This window comes from Macaca thibetana, chromosome 3 (assembly GCF_024542745.1).
Source record: "Macaca thibetana thibetana isolate TM-01 chromosome 3, ASM2454274v1, whole genome shotgun sequence".
Taxonomy (NCBI): domain Eukaryota; kingdom Metazoa; phylum Chordata; class Mammalia; order Primates; family Cercopithecidae; genus Macaca; species Macaca thibetana.
In genome coordinates, this window is record NC_065580.1 from 87457016 (window position 1) to 87482062 (window position 25047).

General features: G+C 35.1%; 1 protein-coding gene and 1 pseudogene across 2 annotated transcripts; both read right to left on the bottom strand.

The window, feature by feature from the left end:
* Positions 1-1359: 1359 nt before the first annotated feature.
* AGR3 (anterior gradient 3, protein disulphide isomerase family member) lies at positions 1360-23163 on the bottom strand. Of its 2 annotated transcripts, XM_050785393.1 has the most exons (9): positions 23048-23124; positions 21831-21862; positions 20266-20401; positions 15847-15910; positions 4582-4634; positions 3965-4041; positions 3343-3406; positions 2480-2563; positions 1360-1578 (listed from the first exon to the last, which is right to left on the bottom strand). In XM_050785393.1, exons 3-9 carry the CDS (start codon positions 20369-20371, stop codon positions 1529-1531), a joined length of 498 nt encoding a protein of 165 aa, XP_050641350.1. In that variant the 5' UTR covers positions 20372-20401; positions 21831-21862; positions 23048-23124; the 3' UTR covers positions 1360-1528. The 2 variants fall into 2 exon arrangements, with proteins under 2 accessions (XP_050641350.1, XP_050641349.1); XM_050785392.1 differs by lacking the exon at positions 21831-21862 and having other exon boundaries at positions 23048-23163.
* On the bottom strand, positions 4642-15836 carry LOC126951327 (cell cycle checkpoint protein RAD17-like; annotated as a pseudogene).
* Positions 23164-25047: the final 1884 nt, after the last annotated feature.

The window sequence follows — 25047 nt, forward strand, 5'->3', positions numbered from 1 at the left end:
TCTTGGCTCACTAAAACCTCCACTTCTCAGGTTCAAGCGATTCTCCTGCCTCAGCCTCCTGAGTAGCTGGGATTACAGGCGCTCACCACCATGCCAGGCTAATTTTTGTATTTTTAGTAGAGATGGGTTTCACCATGTTGACCAGGCTGGTCTCAAACTCCTGATCTCAGGTGATCCTCCCATCTCAGCCTCCCAAAATTCTGGGATTACAGGTGTGAGGCACCATGCCCAGCCTCTAAAATATTTTCTACCTTCTGATAATTACTCCCAGCTGATTTTGGGATTTCTATTAGCAGAATTTTTTTCTTCTTGTTGTTATTTAAATAAATAGAAGACATGGTATTAACTCTCTGGAGGCTTCCTGTGGAGAACTGAGTTGATGATTGGATATTTGATCATTTCAGAATAAATATAATCCTTCCCTACTAGTTAATTGGAGAATTCTTCAATTTTCCTGAAGTAGTTACACTTTCTTAAAATTATTAGAAATTTTAAAGTATCTACCCACTAATTAAGAAAAACATGTAGCTGGATGCAGTGGCTCAGGCCTGTAACCCCAACACTTTGGGAGGCTGAGGCAGGTGGATCACCTGAGGTCAGGAGTTTCAGACCAGCCTGGCAACATGGTGAAACCCTGTCTCTATTAGAAATACAAAAATTAGCCAGGTGTGGTGGTACACACCTGTAATCCCAGCTACTTGGGAGGTTGAGGCAGGAGAATTACTTGATGGGTGGCGGCGGGGGCACAGAGGTTGCAGTGAGCCAAGACTGCACCACTGCACTCGAGCCTGGGCAACAGAGCAAAACTTTGTCTCAAATAAATAAATAAATGTAGTTGAATTTTTAAAATATAATTAGGTTTTAAATGTCTGTCTTAGTGTAAAGTAAGAAAAGAAGTAAGTGGTTAATGCTGCAATATGTAGCTAAAATTTAAAATCACAAGTGGGCAGAGATTTATCTACTTTTTTTGGTAACATGGAGATCATTTATGACCTGGGTTGGCAGGTATGGTACAGTGGAGGAGACAGAATTAAAATTAGATTAGTTGGTGGTTGGACCGGGAACAGTGGCTCAGGCCTATAATCTCAGCACTCTGGCAGGCCAAGGTTGGAGGATTGCTTGAGCCCAGTTCGAGACCAGCCTGGGCAACATAGTGAGACTGCATCTCTACCAAAAAAAAAAAAAAAAAAATTAGAAAATTAAAAATAAAATTAGATTAGTTGATGGAGTGAAGGAGAGGTGAAGAAATAGAGACAAACCTTATAGGTACCTCTTATTTAGGTCCTCCTGTCTCCACTATTACTCTTGGCAGGCTTTCTTTGCTACTGATGAGGCAGAAATAAAACTATATTGTCAGTCTCAGATTTAAAAAACATTCATTTTAATAGGACTATTGCAAACACATTAAAAAACTAAACAGTAATATTACAAAATCTATATACTTGCACATTTAATATTTGTCAATGTGCCAGAGGTTTTCTTCATTCAATTTGACTCCTTCGAAGTGAAGGCATTTTTCCATCATCCCTTATAACTCTGATTGAATAAGTCTTAATGCTTTCTTCATGTTTTCTATCACTGAAATAAGAGTTAATATATATTATGCTATTAACAAATGAAAGTATAAATGCTATGATCTATTAACTCTAGAACCTGAAATTGACCCAATAGCTTTGAAAACTTGAGAATTCATCTGTGACATTAAGGAATATGCTAAAAGTGTACATGTAAATTTAGGGATTAGACCATTGAGAGCTGGTTAGTCAACTTTATGTTGAATAATTTCATTAGAGGGGTTTTGAGGAATACCTCTTTTATTTTTTAATGGATCATTTTGTATTAGTATTGCCAGATCTTACAGGCACAGTTGTCTTACTAAATGTGGTTGACAATGAATGTTGTAAAAAATAGATTTGGCCAGGCATGGTAGGTCATGCTTCTAATCCCAGCATTTTGGGAGGCTGAGGTGGGAGGATCACTTAAGGCCAGGAGTTTGAGAACAGCCTGGGAAATAGACTAAGACCCTGTCTCTACGAAAAAAAAAAAAAAAAAAAAAAAAAAAAGAGAGGATTAAAGTCCTAAGTAAGACTGTACCTCCTTGCTTATAGGCATTAAAGAAAGATGAAATGATTTTACTATCATTTGAGGAAATCACATGAGATCTTTGATACTAGGAGAATGGACTCTCTCAAGTTTCTGTCATTTTAATGTGTACTATATTCTTTTTAGTGATCTCAGAATTTAGTAATCATAAAAGCCCTTAGGCATCCCTGTTAAAATAGATTCTGAGCTACCCCCAAAATTCTGATTTTGGTGGGAGCCAGAAGTTGGCGTTTTAAACACCACCACTAGCCTCAGTGATTCTGGTGTGTAGATAGCACTGTTTGTGGAGAAGCACTGATGTAGGGCATCATTGTCCCTTAACTAACAGTCAGGGGTCAGCTATGACCACTGTTTCAGATCGTTTGTGAATACTTACATAGGGGTAAATCCTGAGGTTCATATGTGTACAATCTGTTAGAGTATCTTCCAGCTATATCAGCTCTGACTGTTAAAGAAGGGTCTGTCAAGAAAAAAACCGAGTCAGTAAAGTATAATTTAGCATGTTCTTTTTTTTCACTCTTGTGAAAATTTTATTATTATTATTTTATATTTGGGGGTTATGTGTGCAAATTTGCTACATAGATATATTGTGTGATGGTGAAGTTTGGGCTTCAACTGAAACCAACACCCAAATATTGAACATAGTACCCAACAGTTAGTTTTTCACCCTTTGGCCCCATCCCTCCTTCCCTTGTGTTGGAGTTCCTGTTGTCTATTGTTCCCCTCTTTATGTCCATGTGTAACCAGTGTTTAGCTCCTATTTATACGTGTGAACATGCACTATTTGGTTTTCTGTTTCTGTGTTAATTTGCTTAGGATAATGGCCTCTGGCTACATCCATAAAATGTTCTTAAAATCATTTTTATTTCTTAATCTAAAACAAATGTCAAGCAAATTTATAAGCAAAATTAGTTTTCATACATGTCGGTTCATGATGAATTAACCTGAATTCTCCTTTTAGTGTGTCATAGATCTCTGTCAATCTAGTCTGGGGCAGTGTATTGAAAGTACATTGGGATATAGATTTAATAGCATACGTGCTTTGAAAAAATATTTAAAATTTTCAAATTGCAGAGATAGTGGATTTTGGTTGTAGAACTGACAAGAGCTGATATTGATTGGATTAGAAATGACTTCTCTTTAAAAAGAATAGTACTTGAACCAGCATTTAAAAATAAAAGCAAGAATGCTGACTTCTACTAATTTTGTAGATCCGATGAAATGAGATCACATACATACCTACAAACATGATTCTAGGCACATATTGCCCATCAGGTGATAAATTCTTATCAGTGGTTTCATGCTAGCAGAAGAAAAAAAAAACAGTGTTATTGGATTCATTTGTTTTTGATAGTTTCAAGATGATTTTGTGTGAACTAGACTGTCAGTAAATTCTATTTTGGCCTTTTATAATTCCACATAACTTCCTCTATTAACCAACATTTAGCTCTTTGTGCTTTAAAAATAGAAAAAAAGGAGGCCGGGTGCGGTGGCTCATGCCTGTAATCCCAGCATTTTGGGAGACTGAGGTGGGTGGATCACCTGACGTCAGGAGTTTGAGACCAGCCTAACCAACAAGGTGAAACCCCATCTTTCCTAAAAATACAAAAATTAGCTGGGCATGGTGGCAGGTGCCTGTAGTCCCAGCTACTCGGGAGGCTGAGACAGGAGAATAACTTGAACCAGGGAGGCTGAAGTTGCTGTGAACCCAGATCGCACCACTGCACTCCAGCCTGGGCGACAGAGCGAGACTCCATCTAAAAAAAAAAAAAAAAAGAAAAAGAAAAAGAAAAAAAGTAAAAAGGGATTCAAATTTTCCATGAAATTATAATATTAAGAAAACATCATAAAGTTTATGTACCATAAGGTTTAGCATGATGAACTTATTCTGAGCCATTTCTTGTATTTCTTCATTTTGGGAAAATACTTGTTTTAGTGCTATAGGGGAAAACAAAATTGTCAGTTAGTTTTAAGGATCAAGAGAACTTTAATGTAGCATAGCAAAATAAAGCTAATATTTAGCATTTGTTTGCATATATAACTCAAGTGTAAATATTAATAGTTCATTGGCCTATTGCCACTTTGCAATGAGGGACAGTCTGTTCAAGGAGACATCAAAGGATAATCACAGTGAAGACACTAGTTTTATAATTTTATGTAACTCATTGACTCATTGGTTAAGACAACAACTTTTTTCTTTCAGTGTTTCTCCACCCTCTCAGCTCACCCCTCTCTTTTCATGGGAAGAAGAGGAATATCTAATTTCTAAGGGGATATAATAGAAATATTCAGTAGATTGGTAACAATCATTGTGGTCTTTAAGCACTTTAATAAAATGATGGTACTCTGGCAGTTGTCTAATGTTTTTTTTTAATGAGATTTGCTGAGTGCCTTCTTAGCTATTATTACCAGGTCACTTTTCCTATTTTATATTGGAAATATTATGTATTATAATAAGAGCTCAGGGACTAAAATTACCTTGGGAGTATTGACAATCTTCCAGGTGATGAATAACCATTAATGGCTTCTTACTAAACAAAGAAAGTATGGAATTAAGTCAAATGATTAACTTTGAGTCAAAACATACAGTGGAGTTAGATTTGAAGTTTTATTAGTTTCAATAAGACTTACAGTAGTAACTCAGATTTACAAATCATAGCACTGTAGTCAATAGCAGTGTTACTCTATTTGTGGCCCCAGAACTGACAGTATCAGTATCACTAGGTAGCTTATTAGGAACTTAAATTCAAAGGCTCCATTCCAAAATTAGCAAAGGCTCCATTCCAAAATTAGCTGGGTGTGGTGGCGTGAGCCTATAGTCCCAGCTGCTCTGGAGGCTGAGATATGAGAATCACTTGAACCCAGGAGGTGAGGTTGCAGTGAGCCAAGATAGCACCACTGCACTTCAGCCTGGGCGATATAGCGAGACTCTGTCTCAAACAAACAAAAAACCAAAGGCTTCATCCCAGACCCACTCAATCAGAATCTTTGGGGTGAGGGGTGGTTTCAGGCATCTGTAGTTTAACAAGCTTATTAGGTAATTCTTATGTACTCTATAGTGCAGTTAGAGAAAATCAATCGTGTATCCAGAGATAAAGGGATATTATGAACAATGTATTCATTTCCAATGAACACTTAGTGTAAGATTTCAGGAAAGTCAAAGACTTAAATGTAGTTTTTAAAAAAGTTTTACAAAAAAGCTGTTAATATTTGGCTATTTTCATATCCTTTCATTCTGGCACATTGTAGAATGTACAGACAACATAAGTGGAAGTTTCCTAGTTAATACATTTTTGGGGGGTCATTTTGATTTTAACCATAAAAAAGTGAAAAAGATAAAAATTCTTCCTCCTCCTGCTGACTTCTATAACTATGCTGTATTACTTTTCTTTATATTTTCTCCCAGAGGTTTTCAGGTCATATAACTGAAAATCTATATGAATATATATATATTGTATATACCCAGATGCATGTTCATATTTATGTGCATGTATTTCTTTCTAAAAAACAAAAATACTAGCACACAAGTATCTACATTTTGCTTTTAAAATATAACATATCTTAGTTATGCCACTATTCTTTTATATTATATTCTATTATATGAATATATTTTATCTTATTAGTCCCCCCAAAGATGGATATTTAAATTGTTTCCAATCTCTTGTATTTAGATTGTTCCTAAACATTTACATTTGTACACTTATTTGGTAAACATGCTGGTTCTTTTTAAGGCACAGTTTCTTTACACTCATAATTGCATACTAAACTCTTATATAGTTCATATTTACAACCCGCCGTAACATTTTTGCATTCTGAATTAGTCCTTCATATTTTGATATTTGGCATAATGTTCAAACACACTTTATACACACTGACCTCTCCTTAAACCACTCATAGATTTAATAAATCCTACAGAAAAACATTCAGAGATTATTTGAAGGCTTGATCTTCAACCACTCACAGATTTAATAGATCCTACAGCAAAACATTCAGAGATTATTGGAAGGCTTGATCTTCTATTTACTTCAAGATGACAGAATAGTTAGTTTCTCGAGATGAAATACTACGAGAATGGAGAATTACAAACTGTTGTGTAATTCATCAGAGAAGCATATTAACTCTGCTGAAGTACCACTGAATGAAACAAAAATGAATCTGTGAAGTAGCAATCGGATTGGCAGGCTGGCTTCTATGTCCCATCACTCTCATGGTCTTCTGTTATTATGTTTTCTTCCATGTCTCCTTAGGCTGAAAAGGGCTGAGGCTGGCTGGCAGGCAGTTCACTGGCACTATTCTGACTCAGAGGAAGAGACCAGGTTTCTGGCTCTGTGTCCTGAGCGGGTTCACCCAGAGATTCCTCTGCAGAATGCCCTCCATTAAGCTGGGCTTCATCTCCACTGTCAGGGTCGATCATTCCATGTTCCTTGTCAGTCAGGGCTTTCATTTTCAATCTTCCAAAGTGTTGCTTTTTCAATCTTCCGAAGTGTTGCTTCAGAGGGAGCCTTCCAATATCTTGGATAAAAGAAATCTGAGCTTGATTTCTCATCGGAATGGTTAATAGAGCAAGGTATGACAGTAGCTGAGTTTGGAGGCATAAAGCTGGTGTGCAGAAGTCAGGAAAAAGTCCTTTTGCTGCCAGGCAATTTTCCCGATACTTTTTATTTATTAGAAACCACTGGGTTGTGTGCAAGGGTCAAAAACTTGCTCCTCCTCTTTGGCAATGAGCATATCCTTGGGCTTTGTTGGAATGTATCACACCTCTCGTAGCTATAGCTGTCCTATATTTCCTGAGTAAAGAGTGTGTATTCCAGTCACCACTGAGGATATCTACAAAACTTAGAAATTCACTGGCTCTCACAATATCATCAATTTCATGAAGAAATCTATGTAGTTTTGGTGAAGATATAAATTAAATAAGTCTCCTGGCATATGTGACATTTCTACTACCTCCTCAGGTTCAACAAGTATGTATCCCGATCATGTTCTGATAAATGAGAGGGCAACCGAGGTGAGTCTAATTCTGTTAAAGATGCTCTTTTATGGTATAGGATTTTCCTCAAAGATCGGAATAGAAACAGAGAAACATTTTTGCCACCAATAGCTTGGACCTCTTGATTTTCAAAAACCCTATCAGGTTTTTTTTTTTCGTTTTGATTTTGACAGCACAGCATTCAATTTTAAAGACGTTCTTTTTTTCCTTGGCCATAAGTTGTTTTCCCCTTTTGAAGAAGAAATCTGGAGGCTGTTTATTGCACTTCTCATATCACCAGAACGTCCTTGACAGAGCAACTCTAGAGAAGTTTTGTCAGGGACAGTAATTTTTCTTCCACTCTTGTTAGCTTCTGTACTCACTATTTGATTAAGAAATTTCATCATAATTGTTGGTGCCACAGGGTTGAAACTAATATTTGAGATAGAACACTCTTCCTAGATTTCTTTGGGAAACAAGAAACTTTGATTATTATCACCACTGAGACTGTCAGAGATTATAAATGTAAGAGGACATCGATCAATCTTCACATACTTCCTTAGAACTTCATGTAAAGTATGAGAATCCCGATAAAACTGGTTAGGTAAATCTTCAACCAGAATTAGCTCTCAGATGGATCAGTAAGCATGTGTAACTTGTTATACTTTGTTGCTCTTAGTAGAAACTTTGAAAACTGCTATCTGAGACTGATAGGGAAACGTACCGAAGCTTGATTCAGTATGAAACATTTCCTTGAAATCATCTTTTTGGAAGTCTGGTAAAACTGGATTAATCCACTCTTGTACTTGAATACCATGCTTATTTGATAGTATTTTTTGGTAGTTATTGTTTCACATCCAGGAGGACCTGTTATTAATAAAATAGATCCATCCTGTTATGGTTGCCTTTCTAAGACTTGAGCTTTTTACCAGGTTTCAACTTCTTCAGTTTTCTTTTTAGGCACAGCAAGTGCATGCTAAATTTCTGGTTTATATTTATCTACCCATGATTCATTTTCAGACAGATAGTCTTTTGAATTTTCTAAACCATAAATCTGTTCTAAGGAAGATAGACTTCCTATTTTTCTAGCTGGAAATAATCCTACTTTCTAATGTAGAAGGCTAATTTTTTCTCTATGACTTGAGTTATTCACACCTAATGATGTGGCAGTAATAGTAGAGATGACTCTACACTCTAGAAAATCATTGAAAGATGGGTCATCCAGTCTGTTACCTTTGTGGAAGATACCTTTGGTCTAAGAAAAGTTTTTGACATTATAAGCTGTAATAGTTCCCATCCATAGTATAGGACCTGTAGTACATTAAACTATAATTCACCTCCTTTAAGAAGCAGGTAACTGTTCCTGAAGATGCCAGATTCCTGAAATGAGAGACCATGCTGTTTTTTAAAAATGATTTTGCACATAGATGGGTATGTTTGTGAATACATTTCCAGAAGTAGAATTTCTGGGTCAAAGAGTGTGTGCATTTATAATTCTGATATATACCCTCCATAGAAGCTGTACCAATTCATATTCTCTCTGGTAGTGTGAGCAGTAATTGTTTTTGCTATTCTCACTAAAGCTGGTTATTAGTTTAAATTTTTTTTAATCCAACAGGTGAAAAGAGGGAAATGAATGTGGTTTGTCTTTCTTATAAAAAATAGTCAATCTTATATATTTGTGTTACTTATTTTTCTATTCTGTGAACTTTCATATTCTTTGCTCATTTTTTTCTGTTGACTTGTTGACCTTTCTCATATTAATATGGAGCATATTGTATATTAAAGCCACCCTTGTAATATGTGCTGCAGTTTTCCATTTAAAAAATATTTTTCCTTTGTTTACTGTAAGGTTTTGGTTATGCAGAAAATTCCGTGTAATTGAAAATATTAGTCATTTCTTTCAGACTTTTTCTTTTCTCTTCTCCTTTTCTTTGGTTATGCTCAAGCCTAGCAGACAGGACTAGCACAAGGCCAGGGAAGCATCTAGAAGACTAAAATTAGAGGCTTTATTTTTATATCCCAGGTATCTTTCTTGCCTCACTATAATCTTGGCTCTCCCCTATTCCAAGCATTTAAAGAAATAAAATTTTGCAGTAGTATCTTCTAGCACCTTAATGATTTAATTTTCATGATTATATCTTTCTAATTTATTTTTGCATAAATGTGAGATATGGATACAAATTTATTTGTTTTTCCCAGATGGCTATCAACTTCTCTCTGACACTAACTATTATGTAACCTGTCTCCCCTATTCCTGATTTAAAATACCACATTCTGTATTAAAAATTTCCTGTAGTATCTATTTATCTATGGAGTTTGTCAGTTATCAATAATCTATTTACTTATTTATTTGACAAGTAAAAGCTGTATACATTTATGGTGTACGGCATGCTGTTTTGATGTATGTATATTGTGCAGTGGTTAAATCAAGCTATTTCACATATGCATCACCTCACATACTTATTTTTTGTGGTGAGAATATTTAAAATTTACTCTCAGCAATTTTCAAGTATAAAATATATTATTATTAACTATTATTCCCACAATGTACAACACATCTCTAAAACTTATTTCACTTAACTGAATAATGTGTCCTTTGAGCAAGAACTCCCCATCCTTACCCCCAGACTCTAGTAACCACCATTTTCCTTTGTTTCTATGAGTTTGACTTTTTTAGATTACACATGTGAGATTATGTGACATTTGTCTTTCTGTATCTGGCTTGTTTCACTCACCATAATGTCCTCCAGGTTCTTCTATGTTGTTGCAAATGACAGTGAACATGGGAGTGCAGATATCTCTTAGACATACCGATTTTATCTTTTTGATATATGCCCAGCAGGGAATTTCTGGATCATATCGTAGTTCTATTTTTAATTTTTTGAGTAATCTCCATACATTATGCTTTCCATAATGGCTGTACTAATTTACATTCCCACCAACAGTGTAAAAGGGTTCTCTTTTCTCCACATTCTTGCCAACACTTGCTATTATTCATCTTTTGAATAATAGCCTTTCTAAAAGGAGTCAGGTGGTATTTCATTGTGGAGTTAATTTGCATTTCCCTGATGATTAGTGGTGTTAAGTATTGTTTTTATCTACCTGTTGGCCGTTTGTTTGTCTCCTTTTTTTTGAGATAGAGCTTTGCTCTTGTTGCCCAGGCTGGAGTGCAACGGTGAGATCTCGGCTCACCACAACCTCTGCCTCCCAGATTCAAGTGATTTTCCTGCCTCAGCCTCCCGAGTAGCTGGGATTACAGGCATGCACCACCATGCCTGGCTAATTTTGAATTTTTAGTAGCGATGGGGTTTCTCCATGTTGGTCAGGCTGGTCTCGGACTCTCAACCTCAAGTGATCAGCCCACCTTGGCCTCCCAAAGTGCTGGGATTAGAGGTGTGAGCCACAGCGCCCAGCCTGTATGTCTTCTTTTAAGAAATGTCTATTCAGGTGTTTTGTCCATTTTTAAAACACAAATTCCATTTTTGTTTTGTTATTGAGTTGAGTTCCTTACATATTTGCCTCTTTTCAGATGTAGGGCTTTCACATATTGTCTTCTATTCTGTTGGTTATTTCTTCACTCTGTTATTGTCTCCTTTGCTGTACAGAAGCTTTTTAGTTTGATGTAATCTCAGTTGTCTATTTTTGCTTTTGTTTCCCATGTTTTTGAGGTCATATAAAAAAAATCATTGCCCAGACTAATGTCTGGGTATATAGAATGATTTTTAAATACTGCTTTAATTTTAAGTGAATTGTGAGCGTCAAAGGAGATAGGCTCTTTGGATAGCTATTCAGAATTTCCTTCTTTCCAATGGCTAAATAGTATTTTGTTATGTACATATACCATATTTTATCAATTCATCTGTTGATGGTCAGAAAAGATACTTGATATAATTTCAGTCTTCTTACAGTTGTTAGACTTGTTTTGTGGTCTATCATGTGATCTGTTCTAAAAAATAATCCCTATGCTATTGAGAATGTATCTTCTCTTGCTGTTTGATTAAATGCTTTGTATATGTTTGATAGGTCAATTTGGTCTAAAGTGTAGTTCAAGTCCAATGTTTCCTTATTGACTTTTTGGATGATCTGTTCATTGTTGAAAGTGGGGTATTGAAGTCCCTTACTATTGTTGTGTTGTAATCTATCCCTCTTTTCAGATCTATTAATATCTGATATATGTATTTAGGTACTGTGATGTTAGGTGAATATATATTTATAATTGTTATACCTTCTTGGTAAATTAATCTGTTTGTTATTATATAATGACCTTCTTTGTTTCTGTTTACATTTTTTGACTTAAAGTCTGTTTTATCTGATGTAAGTGTAGCTACTTTTTTTTTGGTTTGTTTTGTTTCCATTTGTATAGGATATGTTTTTTGATCCTTTCAACTGCAGTTAATAAGCATCCTTCAAGGTGAAGTGAGGCCCAGCATGGTGGCTCATGCCTGTAATCCCAGCATTTTGGGAGGCCAAGGTGGGAGGATTGCTTGAGCTTAGGAGTTTGAGACTAGCCTGGGCAACATAGTGTAACCCTGTCTCTACCAAAAGTACAAAAATTGGCCCATGTGGTGGCACACATTTGAAGTCCTAGCTACTTGAGAGGCTGAGGCAGGAGGATCGCTTGAGCCTATAGTTGGGTCTTATGAGTTATTTTTTTTTTTTTCAGGGGGCAGGGGGAATCTGTTTTTTTAATCCATTGAGTCACTCTATGTCTTTTGACTGGAGGTCCAAATCCATTTACATTCAAAGTTTTATTTCTATACTTTTATTATGTTTTGTTTATTTACAAGTAACATACTGTTTATTATTGCTTTGTAAAATGTTTAATAATGATTAAGGCCTAATCCTTATTGCTCTCTTTTCAGAATATTCCTAACTATCCTAAATACTCATGTCTATTTTTAAATTTCAATTTTAGAATTATCTTTAAAAAAAATCTTATTGCAATTTATTGTGATCATCTTAAAAAGTTTTTTAAGTATAGAGAGAATTGGCATTTTTATGATGTTAAGTCTTGCAATCCAAGAATATAATATGCACTGCCATTGGTTTGGAAATTTCTTTTTTCTTTTCAGTGTATTTAGGTTCATATAGATTTTGCACATCTTCTGTCAAGTTTATTCTGGAGTATTTCCTTTTTTGTCATTGTAAATGAGGTATTTTGCAAGTTTTTTTTGGATGTGTTTTTCTATATATAAATACAGTCAATTTTTAAATATCAGTGTATTCCCATCTAATTCAACAGAATTTTTGTTATTCTGAACATTTAAATTTTTAAGTTTTTCAGGTATATAAATTATCATTTGCAAATAAAGATACTTTTAACTTTTCCTTTCTACATTTTCTACTTTTTCCTCCTATACTTGCCTTAGTTAGTACCTCCAGAAAAATGTTAGTAATTGTTGTGATTATAGATATACTTGTCTTATCCACACTTTAATGGGACACTTCTATTTGTTTTCCCAGTAAACATAACGTGTTCGTTTTTTCTGTTGTTGCTACCGTTGGAATGCTATTTCTTTGTTAGGGTTAATTTAAAGAAATTAATATTGTCAAATGCAAAGTCTTAAAAATTCAGATATAGATGTTTTATTCTATTAATGCATTTTCAGAATTTATGGAGATGAGAGATACTTGTATGGGTTGTCTCCTTATAAATATTAAATTATTTTAATTAGTACATTTCTTAATCCTAAACCACGCTGGCATTATCAGACCAAACCTCAATTTATCAGGGTATATTTTTCAAATGTTCTGCTGGTGCTCCTTACTAATATGTTGTTTGTTTGTTACACTGATATTTGGAAGTGAGATTCTTCTGTAGACTTTTTTCTTTTCTAATACTTGTCCAATATTGAAACAATAGTTAATTTGAAATCTTTCTTCATCTTTAAAGAGTATTGCAATAGAATGTTCTTTAGATATTTCATTAATTTAATAATATGTTTCTCAGCTTTATTCCCAGAGACTCAGTAGGCCTTTAAGAATAAAAACAGTATCATACTTGGTCATTGAGCCTAAAACAGTGTCTGGCACATAGCAATGGACGTTCAAGGAATACTTGACTGATTAATTATAAATTTGGATTTTTAAAAAAGCTACTCAAATTGCTCTGATATTCAAACAGGCAGGCCTTAGAACTGCTGCCCTAAACCTGTTTTCTGTTTAAGCCTGTGTAATGCCTAATAAGTAATACTACTTTGTTTATATAATATACTCAAAAGCTTGATTGAGTAATAAATTCATTAATACAGAGGTATTTAGAGCTTTCGTTTATAAAATGCATTCTAACAGCAACTATTAGTCCCACTGGCATACAATAGCAGAGCAAATACTTGTGACATCTTTTTGAAAACTAAAATGCCTTCTTTTGATTCTTCTCTGAGGTATCTATATGATCTGTTAAAATTAACGGGGAGTGGAGGATACAAAATCAACACACAAAACCAGTAGCATTTCTATACAACAATAACAAACTAGCTGAAAAAAAGAAACAAGAAAGCAGTGCTATTTACAATAATCACAGAAAGGCCAGGTGTGGTGGCTAATGCCTGCAATCCCAGCACTTTGGGAGGTTGAGGTGGGCGGATCACCTGAGATTAAGAGTTCAAGACCGGCCTGGCCAACATGGTGAAACCCTGTCTCTACTACTAATAAAAAATTATCTGGGCATGGTGGTGTGTGCCTGTAATCCCAGCTACTCAGGAGGTTGAGGCAGGAGAATCACTGGAACCTGGGAGGTGGAGGTTGCAGCAAGCTGAGATCACGTCACTGTACTCCAGCCTGGGTGACAGAGTGAGACTCCATCTCAAAAAAACAACAAACAAAAACCACACACACACATACATGCACACACACACACACACACACACACTCCTAGGAATATATTAACCAAGGAGGTGAACGATCCCTACAAGAAAAGCTATAAAACATTGATGAAAGAAATTGAAGAGAACACCAAAAGTGGAAAGACATCCCATGCCATAGATTGGAAGAATGAATTTTGCTAAAACGACCATACTACTGGAAGATATCTACAGATTTAATGTAATCTCTATCAAAATTCCAATGACTTTTTTCACAGAAACAAAGAAAAAATCTTAAAATTTGTATAGAACCACAACAGACTCCAAATAGTTCAAAGCAATACAGAGTGAAAAGAACAAACTGCAGGCATCGTACTACTTGACTTCAAAATATACTGCAAAGCTATGGTAAACAAAACAGCATGGTATTGGTATAAAAACAGACACCTAGACCAATGGAATAGAATAGAGAACCCAGAAATAAATCCACATATTTAAAGTCAGCTGATTTTTGACAAAGGTGCCAACAATATGCATTAGGGAAATGACACCCTCTTCAATAAATAGTGCTGGAAAACGTGAATATTCATATGTAGAAGAATGAAACTAGACTCCTATCTCTCACCATATGCAAAAATCAATTCAAAATGAACTAAAGACTTGAATGTAAGACCCCAAACTATAAAACTCCTAGAAGAAAATATAAGGGAAGACCTTCAGGACATTGTTCCCAGCAAAAAAATGTATGGGTAAGACTTCAAAAGCAAATGCAACAAAAACAAAAATAGACAAATGGTACTATGTCACCTGAGAAGCGTCTGAACAGTAAAGGAAACAAAAGAATAAGGGGATAACCTGTAGAATGGGAAAATTATTTGCAAACTATTCATTTGACAAGGGCCTTATATCTAGAATACACAAGGAACTCAAATAACTCAGCAACAAAAAACCCCAAATGATTTGATTTTAAAATGGGCAAAAGATCTGAATAGACATTTCTCAAAAGAAGACACACAAATGGCCAAGGATATGAAGAAACTCTCAACATCTCTAATCATCGGGGGAAGGCAGATCAAACCACAATGAGATATTATCCCACCACAGTTAGAATTGATATTATCAAGAAGACAAAAAATAACAAATGCTGGTGAGGACGCAGAGAAGAGGGAATTCTTATACACTGTTGGTAGGAATGTAAATTAGTACAGCCATTATGCAAAACATATAAAGGATTCTCAAAAAACTAAAAATATAACTACCATATGGTCCAGCTTTCCTACTACTGAGTATTTATTTAAAAAATCAGTATATTAAAGAGATATCTGCATCTCCATATTTATTGAATTACTATTCACAATAGCCAAGATTTATAGAATCAACCTAAATGTACGTCAATGAATGAATGGATAAAGAAAAAGTGTTACATATTCACAGTGGACTATTACCTAGCCATAAAAAATAATGAAATACTCTCATTCACAGCAGCATGAATGAGCCTGGAGGATGTGTTAAGTGAAATAAGTCAGACATAAAAAGATAAATGCCATGAATTCTGACTCATATAGGGTAGCTTAAAAAAAAGTTGTACTAATAGAAGTAGAGAGTAGAACTCTGGTTATTAGAAGCTGGGAAGGGTTCAGAGCTGGAAGAATAAGGAGAGGTTGATTAATAGATGCAAAAATACAGCTAGATAGGAGGAATAAGTTCAAGTAGTCTACAGCACTATAGGGTACATGCAGTTAACGATAGTCTATTGTATATTTTTAAAAAGCGAATAGAGAGGATTTTGAGTGTTCCCACCAGAAAGAAAAGAAATGTTTGAGGTGATACATATGCTAATTACACTGATTTGATCACTACACATTGTGTACATGTATCAGCATATCACTCTATATTCCATAAATATGTACAATTATTATGAGTCTACTACAGATAAAAGGAAAAAAAATGAGCTGAGAGACGTGTTACCTTTTTTGAGCATAAAAGAGACCTTCTTCATAAGTTTGTACCCAAGTGATGTCATCTCCCCATCCTGAAATAGAAGAGAGAAATCAATGCAGTAACCCAGAACTAGAGACGAGCTCTGAAATGGGTATCTAATAATCAGATATCTACCTACAGATATTTAACTAAGCCTTTAAGCTGTTGGCTGATATATGGTGCAGAGGACCCACAATTTTCACTAGATATGGAGGTGGTTTCCCTTTATGTTGTAGTACTGAGGTTTTGCTACTGTATTTCAAACCTTGAGGCCCATGGCCTTGAAGCCAGTAAGTGCTTAATAAATATTGTTATGATTAGAGCTGATTGAAAGGACATCTTTGGATAATGTAAAAGCTCTGGCTTTAGGAATGTTTGGAAAGTAACAGTTCATCTTTGCATACTTCGTAAGATTATTAGGAATCCTTTGGGCTATACTCTACAATGCCCTCCTATTTTGGGTCCCAAGAGATGCTGACCTCTTCTAAGTCAGTATACATTGTGAAATAAAGGAATTCTGAATTTTGCTTTGAATTCTGACATGGAAAAAATTCTTGTGTGGGAATTTCATGGCCGAGAGACATAATAAAACACATGTGTTTTGGAAACACCCAAAAGAATGGAGAGAAAAAACAGAAAGCAATAAATATAGAGAGAACCCATTAGCCTTAAAGAAATGGTATGATTATTTGGGAATGTGTATTAGCAATTAAAGAATAAGACCATCAAGGAGAAGAATGCACAGAACCTCCAAAAACATTACTGAGTATTTTCAGAAAGTGTCTCAGTCTATCAATGAGAGAGATTGAATTAATGTGAAAATTAGCAATATTTGGAAGTCAGTTTGGGCCCAGATTTTCACGTACATTTCAAATGTTGTCAGACCACAGTTTCTGGCTTTAATGTCATGGTAAATATGATAATAATTTGAAAAATATGATTCCATGATTTTTGCTTGTTTGTTTTTCATGTTTGTTTTCTGGTGACAGCTTTATTGAAATAAAATTAATACACCAATACAACTCACCTATTGAAAATGAATACTTTTGGCCAGGTGTGGTGGCTCATGCCTGTAATCCCAGCACTTTGCGAGGCTGAGGTGGGTGGATCGTTTGAGGTCAGGAGTTCAAGACCAGCCTAGCCAACATGGTTAAACCCCATCTCTACTAAAAATACAAAAATTAGCTGGGTGTGGTAGCATGCATCTGTAGACCCAGCTACTTGGGAGGCTGAGGCAAGAGAATTCCTTGAACCTGGGAGGTGGATGTTGCAGTGAGCCAAGATTGCACCACTGCACTCCAGCCTGGGTAACAGAGCAAGACTCCATTTCAAAAAAAAAAAAAAAAAAAAAAAGAAAGAAAATGTATACTTTTTTCAGTATATCCACGAAGTTGTGTAACCATCATCATAATCAATTTTAGAACATTTTCATCTCCTCAAAAAAACCCGCTATACCATTTAGCTATCACCTCCTCCCCATTTTCTTCAACTGCCACAGCCCTAAGAAACCCCTACTCTACTTTCTGTCTCTATAGATTTGCTTATGCTGGACTTTTCATATAAATGGAATCACACAATATGTAGGCTTTTGTGACTAGATTTTTTCACTCAGCATAACCTTTTTAAGGTTCATCCATATAGTGACATGTATTATTATTTAATTCATTTTTTTATGGTCAAATATTATTCCATTGTATGGATATACCACATTTTATTTATTTGTTCATCAGTTAATGGATATTTGGGTTGTTTCCACTTTTTCTCTTTTATGAATAATGCCACTGTGAACATACATAGGCAAGTTTTTGAGTGGTATATGTTTTCATTTATCTTGGGTATACACCTAGGAGCGGAACTGCTGAACAAATGGTAACACTATATTTAGGTTTTTGAGGAGCTGTCAGATTATTTTCTCAAGTGGCTGCATCATTTTATATTCTCACCAGCAATGTTTTTGGGTTTTTTTTTTTTTTTTTTTGCCTGATTTAAAATCTTAACATTGAAAAACATCTCTTGTTAGTTTAATGCCACATCTTAACAGGAACTCTTGCTCTCTGTAATAATCCTGAAAGATGCTCTTTCCAACTTTGGTTGAACACATGCAATATCTATACACCACATTTTGCGTTAAGTAAAAGTTATTCTAAAACAGCAAGTGAGACTAGGCCTCTGCTTAATTTTCCCTCTTCTGATGCAAATATCATTCAATGCTGGAGTATTAGCAGTGGGGAAAATTTCTGTTCTCTGCTCCTGCTCAATTTGGTTCCACAAACAGTAAAGGAACATCTGCTGCATCACTTACTCCACAAAGCAGTGGGAATACAAATATAGACAATATAATCCCTATTCTCAAAAAATTCTCCGAAGCCCTGTAGGAAAGCCATATTGCATTATAATAATTTTTTATATACTCTGTTATAATCACAATAGGTCAAAGCTGGTACAGTTTAAATGCACCTCATGGCTTCTGCTCATTACTCTAATTCTATCCCTATCTCTGTCCCTGGCTATGTTTTCTTGTCTTTTGAGATTTTATTCATTTATCTAACATATATTTATTAAGTATTTACTATCTGCCAAGCACTGGACTAGGTACTCAGCAATTCTGATTCAAAGGAAGTTGGGATTTTCTTGGATCACTGTATGCGTATGTATTTTTTCTCCCTGAATCTTCTACTACCTTTTTCTAATTAATCTTCCTTTTCTTCTTACTTCCTTCTCTACTTAACTGGTGCTACCCTGTGCTCTAAGGGGCTCCATATGCTACTCTGTGTACTGTATCCAAACTCCTCCCACTCACCCCTACCTTTAATCTTCATTCATTCTGAGCCTCATTCTCTCCGTTGTTTACCATGTAGCAATAGATGGTAAAAGACTTTGCCAAATATAAACCAATTCTCAGTAATGGTGTTCTCAGCTAATATCAGTAATCTTCTGTGTTAAATTAGTTTCTTATCAATTGAAATAACAGAACCTTTAAGTTGTTTAAAATAGAGCATACAAATGTAATATATCTTTCAAAACATTCAACAAGAGTTTTACATAAATATTTAGAAGTGAGCACACAGAATGTTGATGCTTTGTGGTACAGTTATCACAGTGCTGCTTAATGCAGACCTGGAAAATCTTTAAGGGCAATAACTAGTTTAGTCTTTGGCACTTTAAGGCTACTTAGCTCATTGTTTTGCAACAATTATGCTTATATAGAGAGACAGAGTTATGTTTAGGAAAATATTTCAACTTTTTCATTCATCTCTTTTGCAAAAATATATTGACTTTCTGTATATATAGTTTGTGTGCTTGTTAAGCTGAAGTAGAGTTAATTAGCTTAGGTAAACATTGATGAGCACTTGGCTGGCACTCAGTACATCTGTTAAGAAATGAATGTACTTGGGAAGCAAGTCAATCTTTTAGAATTTGAAATTATATAATATATATCTATAACTATAGCATATATTTATATATAATTTATTATATATTTTAACAAATGTATACTATTGTATATTATATATAATTTATATGTTATTATTATAATATATATGATATATATATATCAGAGATAGGAACAGAATTATTTGTTCCCACATGGTTATTCAAAACTAGCAGTATTACTACAAGGCACTTGACCACTATTTGCAGTAGTAATGTGAATGGAGCAAACAAATAGTCAAGTACTTGGTGGTAATACTGATAATTTTGAACAGCTATGTGGGGACAAATAATTCTGTTCCTACTTCTGTTACTTAGAGATATAGAAACCAATGTTGAGAATTTTTTCTTTTATAAAATGTTTCTTTACAGATGAATATGTATTTGTTTCTTAGGCCAAAGTAAAACAGTAAATACAAAAAGAAATGTTTTCTAAACATGTAGCCAATGGCAATCCTTGATTATGTCTAAAACCACTGTCTTCCAGAGTCAATATAGCAAAGACTTGGGTACCCCAAATTCTCAGGGTTTGGGGTACAGTATAATTTTCTGGGAAGGCTTATATAAAATCATTCCAAATTATTATTATTTTTTTTTTGGAGGACTGGGAAATAGAGGACTGGGAATTGGAGCAAATTTTGAGGAACCTTAAATTGCTATTAGGACACCAATATGACATAGCAATCAATCATTATTTTCTAGGACTCTGGTTATCAAAGTTATAGGCAGCAAGTCAATTCTCCATTATTTTAGCAAAAGATAATGCAAACTTATGTTATTGTTTGCTAGTTGATTTGATTCACTGCCTAAAATAAACTGATTCCTTCTGTTTTTAAAAATCCATTTTGAAGTCACACACAACAAAAATCATTCAGTTAGTTGAATTTGTTTTATAATTAGACCATGAGTGAAGACACCAGATATTTTAAAAAGCAATCCAAATGACTGAGTTTAGAAAATAAAATGAGATTACAGCACCTCTTGAGAGTGTCTGAGGAGGCCTCTTTTCCTTCTTTATTGCAATGGCAAGGTTGGAAGAAACTGCGACGAGTAAGAGGCAGAGAGCCAAAGCTGAGTGTAGCATCGTGTCTTCTAGAGAATCTCTCAGAAGAAGCTAGATGACAGAAAGGAATTCTCAGAATCTAGTGAGTTGCTTCAAGCTATTATTAAAAGATATTTGCTAAGAGTTGGACCAATACTGTGACGACAGACTGTTCTGCTTTTTTGGTTTGACATGGTATAACCAACCACATAGAACTTTCATTCACATTTTATTTTTAAAATACTTAATCAACTCAATACATGCTCAGTTGGTGAGAAGTCACGTTCTGAGCATCCTGGGCATAGTACTGTATAATTAAAAGACAGCTGGTTCAGGGTACACAAAGCCTGCTTCTGAATCGCCCTGTAGTGTTCACACCACCAAGATGAAACTCAAATAAGATTATGTTTTTTAATGTCTTGTAAACTATAAAGTGACTTTTAGCATGCAGAAATATTCTTTGCCTTTTGATTCTCCTGTGTCTAGTAGGTCAAAACATTTTGACTCTATACCAAGATAAGATTATACATGAACAAATATTGCTTAAAATAGAAATCAGAGGAAAAATAGAATATGGAGGATTCTTGTCCTTCAGTTCCTTTATATTTTCTTACCTTTCTCATCCTTTCAACAATTAATCAGAATTTTGCCCTTCAGTTTATAATACAGCTCTTTGAAAAATAAAATACTGTCATATTACTATAAATTAGACATATGTATAGAGAAGCATAGATGTGCCATGATTACATTCTCTCCTGGTTAGCTAGAATTCAAACCGATTCTTAACTCAATGTGAGTCTTTTATACTTTGCGCATTAAGATAAAAACTAAAGTCCAAAGTTGGACCTGATCTGGATCTGGTCATAAACCACTTGATAAATATATTACAGGAAGTCTGTAATACTTGTGAGATGTTTAGTTACAGCATTAGCATATAAAACTCATTTGAAAATGGTTGGCGCATGCAGTTTTGAAACTTTACCTCAAAATATAAAATAAATATACAGATATCCTTCACATTTATTTAAAGTTCCTTTAAGATGTCTTTCCTATTGACTTACATTATTTAGTATTGAATTTGTCACCAAAATAGTAAAATTTCCTTAGCCAAGCGAGTCTCCTGCCTTGGTCTCCCAAGTAGCTGGGGTTATAGGTGTGTACCACCACACCTGGCTAATTTTTCTATTTTTAATAGAGACGGGGTTTCAGCATGTTGGCCAGGCTGGTCTCAAACTCCTGACCTCAAATAATCCACCTGCTTCAGCCTCCCAAAGTGCTGGGATTACAGGGGTGAGCCACAGCTCCCGGCCTCCTTTCGTCTCCCCTCCTCTCCCCTCCTTTCCCCTCCTCTCCCCTCCTTTCCCCTCCCGTCCTCTTCCGTCCTTTCTTTCCAGGCATATAAAAACCCTGTTAAATAATGATCATGGTGCCTGATAAGGATTTCAGTTTAAGTTTCCATAACTTATTAAGCCATAAAACATTTCAGAATGTCATCTTGTACCTTAAGGCCTCGGTCATCTTGTACTTTAAAGACTGAAACAAAGAAAGGGTGGATTTTAGTAGAGGACAGGGACATTTGACTCTGGAACATGAAACCCAACCCAGCAAAGGCAGCCGTAGTTAGACAGGTTGGGAGTTGCAGTGGAGGAACTGAAGTAACCATCTAGGACAGGATCTTAACCTGAATCCAGCAGGCTTCTAGAAGGCCTGTGGATGAGCTACAGAAGGCTCAAAACCCCTGGAAATTGCGTGCAAAATTTTATCTGCCTGTTCCTTTTCCATGGGAATAGGGTCCAAAACGTCATTAAAATTCTTCCAGGGATCTTGGATATAAAGAAGAGTTAAGAAAAGTCAATCTGGAGGGCACTTTAGAAAGATTTTTCTATGTTAGGTACAGAGACAAGCAGGTGGAATCTGCATTTTAAAAAAGAAAAAGCATAACTTCATCATTTTTGCTATTTTAAAGCTGCCAAGCTTAGAGTTAGGTGGGAACATTTTTTTCCTTAAAATTTCAAATATTTATGTATTATTGTCAAATACTTTCTAATTAAAAAATAAAAATCTTGGTTTTCTGGTTTTACATTGATAAATTATAAAATAGGTATTAAATATATTCTGTGACAAAGCAGTACAACTTGTACATTATAGATTTTGAATAAATAATGCTTTCCTTGGTAACATACACTGTAAATTGCTGAGGGTCCTTTAGAATCAGTTGCAAGGTTAAGATACTTGGGGGAACACAGATAAATATGGCATGGTTACAGGCCTATAGCAGCTTAAAATGCATTTGGGAGGCATATAACCATATGCCAGAAATTAGGTTGTATAAACATTGGTCAATTAGCATTTTCTGACATTAGTATTTTATTTTTCAAAAGTAATTTAACATAAGTAACTGATATTATAAGCACCTATATTTTAAAATAAAACAAGACTTAAAAGACTATAAAGAAGAGCTATTAATACTTGTAGAATAATTTTTAAAGGGTCGTTTTTGTGGTTGACGTCAATTTATTCTAATACCATTAATATAAATAGAGATAAAACTATGAAACTAGCAAAGGAAATCCAGTTCGGTAAAAGAAGAAAATTAAAAATTCATTTCACTTTCCCAGCCTTTACTGAAAGCTTCACTTTTATATAGCAAAAGGTGATTATTTAAATATTGCAAAGCTTGACCACTGATTAAGTAATCTGGAAACTTTGCTTGCTTACCTGACTTGGCCAGTGCTCTTGTTGGAAATGTACTCTGGATGTTTCTGGTTAAAAATGGGTGTGGATTTATAGACACACACACACACCTGACCTACAACCTCACCTGCATAGAAACAAGAGCATAGTTACCGGAAAACAAACTTTCGAAAGTAGGCTGGTCTGAAAAACTCTGTGCTTCTTTCCAGTTCTCATGCTTCTCACACTAACAAAGCGCTTTTCTTTTTCTCTAAATTCAGTTTGAATGTCCTCATAAAATGAGGTTAAATACCATCTTTGTGGTTCTTTCTCTTTTACTTTTTATTTCCCAAGGTAATTTAATGTTTGGCTGAAGTTCAGCACACACACACAAAAAAAAGGAAGAAGGAAACCGGACTGAATTTAAGAACTGTGTGCATGCCATTGTTCTTGATGTGAGTGCTGTGAGGCTTGCAGATTAGAAAGAAAGCAAATAGAAATTCCTAAGGGTTACTCTGTTTACAGGAATATAATTAACAGCTAAAGAGATTGAGTCCTTTTTTTTTTTTTGAGAGAGAGAAGGAAATAATTCTGTTTTAAAATTGAACATTTTCATCATTTGATTATTCTTTACAATTTTTCTATAAAACCTTTACTGTGCACAAAATAGAAAACAGCAATTAGATGAGTTTAAATTTATCTAATAGATACTATTTAATTAATTGACAGTAATTATTTAATTACTGTTAAAATAATGTAGGGCAGGATGTCATCAGATTTGTTTTTTTGCACAGCCCAGGAAACAGGAACGATTTTGACATTTTTAAACGGTTGGGGAAAAAAACCAAAATAATCATATTTTGTGATATGTGAAAGTTATATGAAATTCACTTTCAGTGTCCATAAATAGAGAGAGATTTGGCGGATGGCATGCAGCCATGTGCATTTACTTACTAGTGTCTATGGCTACTTTTGCACTGCAACAGCAAAGTCCGGTACAGTCCAGGACAGTGGATACCAAAATCTGTGCACACTAAGTCCCATATCTGGCCCTGCGTAACCCACAGATACGAAAAGTTGGTCCTCCATATGTGCAGGTTTGGTATCCCGTGAACACAGTATTTTTGATCCACTTTGGCTGTGGATGCAGAACTTGCTCATATGAAGGACTGTATTTATTTAAAAAAAAATTCTCCTCTATGTGAACCCACACGATTCAAACCTATGTTGTTTAAGGGTCAGCTGTGCTTGTGACAGGGACTGTATGATCTGCAAAACCGAAAATGTTTACTATCTTTAGTAAATGTTTACAGAAAATGTTTATTGAAGCGTAATCCAGGGTATTGTTTATAAATTCCTTTCCTTTCCCTCCCTCCCTCCCTCCCTCCCTCCCTCCCTCCTTCCTTCCTTCCTCCTTTCCTTCCTTCCTCCCTCCCTTCCTCCCTTCCCCCCTCCATCCCTCCATCCCTCCATTCCTCCATCCCTCACTTCTCTCACTCTTTTTTTTGTTTCTTTTTTTTTGTGAGGGAGGGTCTAATTGCTCTGAATATATTAACAAATGTACTGTGCAGGAATGGGGGTGATGGTCGTCTTGCTCCTGATGTTAAAGGGGGTGTGCTTCTAGTATTTTAACTTCAGACGTAGTGCTGGATTTGGCTGAGTTGACCATGTTAAGAAGGTAACCATTATTCTTAAACTACATCTCTTAAAAGCAGGAATGTTGGATTTTGTTCTATGAAGATGGGTATATGAATTTTCTCATTTGATATAGAAAATTTTACTGTTTTCCTAATTAAACTTTCCATGGTCCTGAAAGAAACCTCATGTAGCTAGGTTGTATATTCTTTAACTGTACTGCTGATTTGTGTACTTGTCTAACTATGCTTTCTTCCTTACACAGGATTCTCAAAGATAACCTTCCCTGGAACATGCTATTCAAATGGAATCCTTCTTGCTGAAAGTTAAGAAACTTGACCTATAATTTTAATTTTAAATCCAGCCAGTCTTTGCAAAGCAAAGAAATGGCTGGGCAATGATCCTTAAAT